Source organism: Scardinius erythrophthalmus (genome assembly GCF_964197995.2).
Source record: "Scardinius erythrophthalmus genome assembly, chromosome: 5".
NCBI classification, from domain to species: Eukaryota; Metazoa; Chordata; class Actinopteri; order Cypriniformes; family Leuciscidae; genus Scardinius; species Scardinius erythrophthalmus.
Genome location: NC_138225.1, coordinates 25,656,059 through 25,663,559, shown reverse-complemented (window position 1 = coordinate 25,663,559; position 7,501 = coordinate 25,656,059). Strand labels below are relative to the sequence as shown.

General features: G+C 38.6%; 1 protein-coding gene across 2 annotated transcripts; it reads right to left on the bottom strand.

Annotated features, from left to right (window-relative positions):
* Positions 1 to 1,794: 1,794 nt before the first annotated feature.
* srsf7a (serine and arginine rich splicing factor 7a) lies at positions 1,795 to 6,324 on the bottom strand. Of its 2 annotated transcripts, XM_081365462.1 has the most exons (9): positions 6,145 to 6,324; positions 5,950 to 6,033; positions 4,488 to 4,712; positions 3,943 to 4,122; positions 3,788 to 3,856; positions 3,662 to 3,700; positions 2,577 to 2,696; positions 2,388 to 2,474; positions 1,795 to 2,292 (listed from the first exon to the last, which is right to left on the bottom strand). In XM_081365462.1, exons 3-9 carry the CDS (start codon positions 4,703 to 4,705, stop codon positions 2,241 to 2,243), a joined length of 765 nt encoding a protein of 254 aa, XP_081221588.1. In that variant the 5' UTR covers positions 4,706 to 4,712; positions 5,950 to 6,033; positions 6,145 to 6,324; the 3' UTR covers positions 1,795 to 2,240. The 2 variants fall into 2 exon arrangements, with proteins under 2 accessions (XP_081221588.1, XP_081221589.1); XM_081365463.1 differs by lacking the exon at positions 6,145 to 6,324 and having other exon boundaries at positions 5,814 to 5,968.
* Between the last annotated feature and the right edge of the window lie 1,177 nt (positions 6,325 to 7,501).

Genomic DNA, 7,501 nt, shown 5'->3' with positions numbered 1-7,501 from the left:
TGCACACATTTGTGTAGTTATTAAAAAACCCATGGTTTCGAGGCAGCCAATGCTTCATACTAAAGGACATTTAACTTTAACTACAAAAATATTTGGTCTGTGCGAATTTGCCATGTTTCTGTCCACTTTTAAATGTTTTGTTGCAGCCGTTTCAGTTTGCCTAGAATTTCGATCTTTGTATTTTTTCCCTATAACAGTAATGAGTGTACTACAATTCTACGTAAAATGGTTTAACAATTTGATATAATAAACTGCTTTGACTCAAGAATGGAGTGAATCCGAAACACGACTAAACAGCTTTATGTTTGAGCACTGCAAACACACACACAAAACAAAATCAGACCTCCAGGAGAGATGCATTTCATTCAGGACATGACTAAAAGCTGTACACAAAAGCAACTAAAGGCCCAATTAAAAAACAAAACAAAAAAAACAGTCCATTCTAATTGTATTTTGCAGTAATAATATTATTAATTATTTGTGCTGTAAATGAGGTCATCACAATACAATTTTAAATACCAGCAGCAATTTCAAAATTCTCAAACAATTTTGACAGAGCAGCAAAAACTAATATGGCCTGGTTTCACAGACAGGGTTTAGATTAAGCCTTAGTTCAATCAGAGCATTTAAGTAGCTTTTATAGACATGCGCTAGAAAAAAAAACAAAAAAACACATTACTGGTGTAAATCTAGAGTTGGAACAATGACACTTACATATTTTAAGATAACAGTGCAAGTTGCAGTTGCTTTTAATGAAAACAGCTCAAACAGGCATTTTAAGCCTTGTATGTGAAACCGACATTTTTTTTTTTTGTAAATGTGTATTCTACAAGCTTATAGCACTTTGGAAAAAGTTGGAGGCACCAATTATAGGGAGATGACATTGAATGTATGAAAATAACGTATATTATTAAAGGCAGGTATAAGGCTTTTGAAGATGCTTGGAAACCCTTTATGATTTTCTTAGAAAAAGAAAACAATGGGGATATATTTTATGGGATTTTATAAGATATGCAAGAAAATAAGTATTGTTGGATGCATCTTGTACTAGGAGACCTAATTTTAGTTTTTGTGGGTGTATATACAGTACTGTGCAAAAGTCTTAGGCATGTTAATAAAACAGAAAAAACTGAGACAGACTGAATCCAGAAGAACTGCGGGAACGTCTCCAAGATACTTGAAGAAACCTTCCTGCAAAGCTGCCTGAAAAACTATGCGCAAGTGTACCTGGACAAAAGCCGTTTTAAACGCAAAGGGTCGTTACACCATATATTGATTTGAATTAGTTAATGAAATTAAATCATAAATTCAATTTGTGATTTTATTTTTCAAAGCATTCTCACTTTACAGCATTTTAACACAAGTGCCAGTACTTTTCACAGTTTTTTCAGTTTTTTTCATGTAATCACAGACGGACTCGATGATGGTGAGATCAGATCATCCTGGCAGTCGTCAGATTCCTTGTGCATACAGTAATCGCACTGGATTATTACAATTAATGGCAAAAAGGAAACTAATGGAAATTAATGGAAATGTAAACTGATATTTCCTACTGACACACTACAACAAAAGATATAAATAACTGGCTTAAAACCATTTTTTGGGAGGAGGGGGGGGGTGGAGATATTAACATGCCTAACTTTTACACAGTACTGTATATTTTTCCTTTTGTTGATTATCCATATGTGAATATGAGAGTGTTTATGTTATAACATGTCTTCGTTATGTAATCTAATAAGCAATAAAAGATGAATAAAGAAAACTCAGGTCAGCAAAAAAAATGCACTGAAACCGTTAGGTTTGTAAAGCTTTACTTTATTAAAAAGATTGTTGCCATTTTCTGTGAAAAAAAAAAAAACCCTTCTACAACAAACAAATCACAGCGTACTTTTCCATTCATATAATACACTGACTAAATCACAACATAGCTCATTCACCACCTTACCCACAAATCACAGGACACTGGCTCAACACTGAAATTAAAACAATGGAGCTCTTAAAAAATGTTTAGAAGTAAAGGGGATTTTGAAAAAGGGAAGGGAAAAAAAAGATTCATGAGCTGCTTGAGATGATAGTGATGTTTTTACAAGGTGGAGGAGCTTTGTCACTGAACTGTGGGGAGGAAAAAAATAAAAGCTTTGTAGCTACAGTAGAACCAGAATTGAAATCATGGGGAAGATAAAATGTATTTTAGCCCTGAGGCATAGGTGGGGAATAGGGGTGAAGCATCAGTATTCAGATCAGTCAGCACCCGGTGTTGGACTTCTCCTTGGGCTGGCAGACCTGGAATGACTAAGAACACAGACCCAGACCGAAACAGTCAGCATCTACAGATTTTCGACCTTGAATGACAACTGAAATGTGGTAATGTGTAAATCTGCATTTACCCGTCTTTCTTGTGACTGATCGAACGAGACCGAGATCTGGATACACTACGTTCCCTCTGTCTGGAACCAGATCGTGAACGGGAGCGACTTTAAAAGAAACAAATAAGATTTACACTGAGATGCATGTACAACACGTATATCGTGAAACTGAATAAACAAATTAGCATATGTAAATTGTGAATGCAGTACCTGTCTCTACGGACAGGCGTTCTGGATCTGGACCTCCGGACAGGGCTTTTTGACCTGCGTACAGGTGAACGCGAGCGCCGCACAGGGGTTCTGGATCTGGAGCGGGCCGGGGAGCCTGACCTAAAACAGAGGTGAAGTTTAAGAAAAATCAAAAGCCCAGAGATCAATGACAAAATTTAAGTCCCCCTGTGGTAGAAATCAGGCGTTTAATGTTTATATGACTGTGTGGTGTTTTTAATATGAATTTGCACATGGTTTGTCTTAAAGCATAAGTCAACACCATTGCTGAGTATTTTCTCCTTAAAAGCAGTGAAATAAAGAGTTTCAAAAACGCAATAGCTGGTGTTTCTGGCATCACAAACTACCTTGTAACCAATCAAGACAACGTGTGATCGTCAAGAGTGGATCTCTGAGCTGGTGTGTGTGAGTGGGGTCGGGGCTGATTTGCATATTCATAGAACCACATATACTAAATGAAGCAAGGGTGTAGAGTTACATTCAAGCTATTTTAAGGCATGATGAATATTTCTTCAAGGAAAAAAAAAAGTTTAAATGTCATTTTGGTGTTTTAAAGTCCGCGTGAACCGGAAGTTGCAAACGACTTTTCTCCAGTGTTGTGACGCATTTCCCAGTGAAAAGGAATATTGAACAGAGGGCAGGGTTTTCCTCTAGCGCTCCTCCTCACCATCTTTTGCTCATAGCAGACTAACGGTTTGAGGGGAGTGGTTAAGCGCTTCCCAACCCAAAGCCGTCAAACCTACGTCATCAGCCATTCCAGACCGAAGTAACTTTTCAGACTTTGATTAAAGATTACGACGGCAAACCATTTTTTTTCTGTGTATTAACTTGCACGGATTAATTTTTCACCACAAGACTAGTAATATGCGCTAACAAAGTAAATAGGATCAATTTTGATTTCAGTTGGACTTTAAAGGATAACATAAACAGGGGGACTTTCAGAAAATCAAAATGTCCCATAGAAAGATTGCTTCTTCAACAGTGCTGAGGCAAATCAATGTGTTAAGTAGACTTATTGCAATTAAGAGTTGTTAGAAACAGGACTGTGAAAAGATACCAAAGCTCACCTGCTTCTGCGTTTTGAGTATGAAGGTGAACGGTACTTTCTGAAAAAACGAGGGCATGAAATCAGACTGATACATATTGACAAGAAAATTAAATTCAAACACAACTTGAACAGTGCGTGGTCTTACCTTTCATTACTACGGCTCCGAGAGCGGTAGCGGCGGCCTCGAGATCTGGACCGAGAGCGAGATGTTGATCTAAAAGCAACAACAACAATATGAAAGTTTATGAACAACAGGCTCAAGTAGAAAGGCAATAAAAAAAAACACGTTTATTTATGTACCTGCTGCGTCGGCTTCGCCTCTTGCTGAAACGATAACAGTCATAGGCATAATGACCACTCTCCCCACACTGGTAACAGCGGTCGTTGGGGTCAAATTGCCTGCGGCTGGGACGGCCATAACGGGACTTTCTTGACATACCAGTAGACAGCTCAACTCTGACACGGGCTCCACAAAGCACCCTGGGATATTATAGATCAGAAGGTTATTTGTTCCCTATGTCAAACAAAGCTGTGTACATATGTGATCCAGCTGTTTGGACATCCCAGACTCCCCCCGTTAGCCTTTTTATTTCTGAGCCATACATTTCACCTAGATGCAGATAAAGTCCAGGCCAATGAAAAACAACTGAACTCAAAAACAGGGTACAATTAATCTGCATCTAGGAAAATGCCACAAAAGTTGGGGCCTTTGTGAGCGGAAAGAGAACAGTGAAACCGCCGACACTCACCCCTGCGGGTCTGAGCTCCCTGAAGAGGTCAGGGGGTTAAATGTGCTGCAGTAGCATCATGGCAAATGTAGGCAGGTAGAACTCAAGTTGACTCACTTTCCATCCATCCCCTTCACGGCATCCTCTGCATCTCTGGCATCCTCATACTCTACGAAGGCGAAACCTGGAGGGTTCCGGGCGACCCATACACTCCGCAATGGTCCGTAGTAACTGAAGGCCCGTTCCAGCTCACCTTTGGCTGCACCATTGCCAAGGTCACCTACATAGACCTTACAGTCGGTGGCACGAGAGGAACTTCGGGATGAGTAAGACATCTTGCACCTGTAGTATTGACAAAGTAAAGAAATTAATTGATGCGTATTTGAGTGTAAAAAAATGTAGGAACTTAATTTAAACTGGTTAATGTTTGAAGCAAAATACAAGTAATTGATTCCCCAAATTCACTGACACTCAAATGAACGTTTTCAACCAGGGGTTCATAGACCACTGGGTGTCTCTGATGGTACGCAAAGTCTGTGGAGACTATATAAATCATAGAACACCACATTTATAACTATCAAATATCGAACTCATTCTGTTAAAGGGACAGAACACCCATAATAATAATACATTTAATCGCTTTCGTACAGTTCCAAATCTGTATGACTTTCTTCTGCAGGGCACAACCAATGTATAATGTTTTTTTCTCTCTCCAAATACAACGAAGGTCAATGTCACAGAAACAGAAAGTCATTTAAGTTTGGAATGACATGAGTAAATGACAATTTTCAGTTTTTGGTGAATGTTTTCATTATTCATTATATAATGTGGTAAAGTAGCAGCCCAGGATTGTTGTAAATTATAAAAAAAAAAAAAAAAAAAACCTCACAAGTCTCTAGTTCTGTAAAGGTTTAAAACCTCTAGCTTTCTTCTAATATAAACTACAGTGTCTAGTGTACATTGATCAACCAGGGCGCATGCAAGTGCGTTGGTCTAGAATGTAGCACAGCCCTGCACTTGTTAAAAACATAGCAACTCGCGGTCAGCTGTTCCCGTATCACGTGCATGCATCTAAATTCGTTAAAGCTAAAGATGAGAGTGCTGCTGTTAGAGCTTTGTTACTACACAATGTAAACGTATAAATTTCTCAAGGATTATGTTTTGGTTTCGTTTTCATCGGTCTGTAACACCAGTCACGTAACGAACTACGGCCATGAGAGACCGCTCAATCATGTTTATCAACATGATATTGGAATTAGCAAGACTCAAACAGCCAAAACTAAAACAGACAATAGGATAAGAACTTACAAGCATGATAAATTTGAGAATGTAGCAACTGGTTTGATTGTTAGCCAATTAGCAAGATTAACGGCAATAATAAGTGCGCCAGAAACGCAGGCCGCTCTTTGTTTGGCACATTTTTGAATTAAACGATACACCTACCGAAATACAAAGATCCACCAGCTGGCAGCAACATTTAAACCACGATCTCTCGTACAACATATAAAATCGCATGTGAAAAGAAAGGCCTTTGAAATAATACCAAATAAACAACACCATATGCAGCACGAGGACTTACTGTGTGACTCGACGTCCTCGGTTCCGTCGTGTGAGGGCGCGTGGACGCTTCTTCTTCCGGTTGATTAAAGGCGCTCAACCAAACCTTGGCCGACAGGGGAAAACAGCTAATGACTACAAGTACAAATTCGATACAAATCGAATTCATCTAACCCAATAAACAACGTGAGAATGTAACTCAAAACAGAGTCCTCACCAATTCTCTTATCTCATGCTCCTGACTCGCGCTCTTGGCCCGGAAGCGTCACCCGTCACCGGCTGAGAGCACGGCCTCGGGCCTTGACGACTTCTCTTACTTCCAAGAAGGGGCGGTGTCTTTAATGCTTAAACATGATTGGCTCTCACTGATGTAACTCAAACTAAAGGCGCGTTTCCTACTGGTTTTTACTGGCGGGGATTTTCATTCATTCCAGTAGTTTGAATCTTTTGAATATGTTCACTAAAACGATTCATTCATTAATTCAAGCGATCATTTCTGCTTCAGTTGTATCATAAGTCGTTGAATCTTACACTCAACCGATTCGTTAAGAACACAGAATAGTTGATGTAACTAATAAATTATTTATAATCAAATCTGCCTAGATCGTTAGGGTTGCCAAATTCAGCAAAGCAAAATATAGGCTAACTCAATGTTTGTTTTTAATAGGCCAACAGTGTAAGGGACAATCAAAATAGTTTATAGTTCATTTGCATACAGTACCACAAGATGTTTTCAGTAAAATGGACATGGTTTTTAAGGCGAGACACTACAGGTGAATAGGGTAAAATTTTTAACTAGCAGATATCACCATTAAACTTTCCCAGTTGATTACCTACATTAAGATGAGAACAAAATGTATTACAAGTTTTCTGTAATTTAATGTTTAAAGATGCAAATCAGGCAATATCTAATCAAATATGCACTAATTTGCATATATTTTAAAAAACGATATCTGAGTATAGAGAGCCTAAGTCCCACCCCTTCCGGTCGACCACCATGGGACCTTATTTCGGAAAAATATTGTATGGTAGTCAATGGCGAGGGACAACAAATATTTTGATCTCGTTTGAATTGTGCCCTGATTTACACATATGATGTTTGTCAATTTAAAAGATACATTTTAAAGTCAAGAAAGTCGCAGCTTGATGTAAAACTGCTGAGGTATAAGACTGTGAAAATACGTAATTACAAAGACTACAAACCCAGAAGGCGCACATGCGACGTCATACCTTTTCTCTCAATGAATGAAGCTAACTTTACTGAAGCTAACGTCTGACATTTTTTCTATAGTCTTACATTATAATCGTAACGTTACGCCGTCATGCCTGAGTGTTTTGAGCCAGAATACACACATACGAGCAACGGATCTTGTGACGTACATAGTGCGAGACGAGAGATGTAGTTCATTGAGCGATTTTCACATAAAACTAAACGTTACTCTTCTGTTTTATGACAAACTGCGACTTTCTTGACTTTCATAATTACCTTTTAAATTGACAAACATCATATGTGTAGTTCAGGGCACAGTTCAGACGGAATAAAAAGATAAGTTATCTCTCGCCATTGACTTCCA

Bases quoted from the DNA above. Each gene is read 5' to 3' on its own strand.
- srsf7a (XM_081365462.1), bottom strand. From the start codon at position 4,705: ATGTCTTACTCATCCCGAAGTTCCTCTCGTGCCACCGACTGTAAGGTC. The intron at 4,123-4,487 runs GTGAGTCAACTT...ATAATATCCCAG, and splicing joins GTGAAGGGGATGGATGGAAA to GGTGCTTTGTGGAGCCCGTG. The intron at 3,857-3,942 runs GTACATAAATAA...TGTTGCTTTTAG, and splicing joins AGGCGAAGCCGACGCAGCAG to ATCAACATCTCGCTCTCGGT.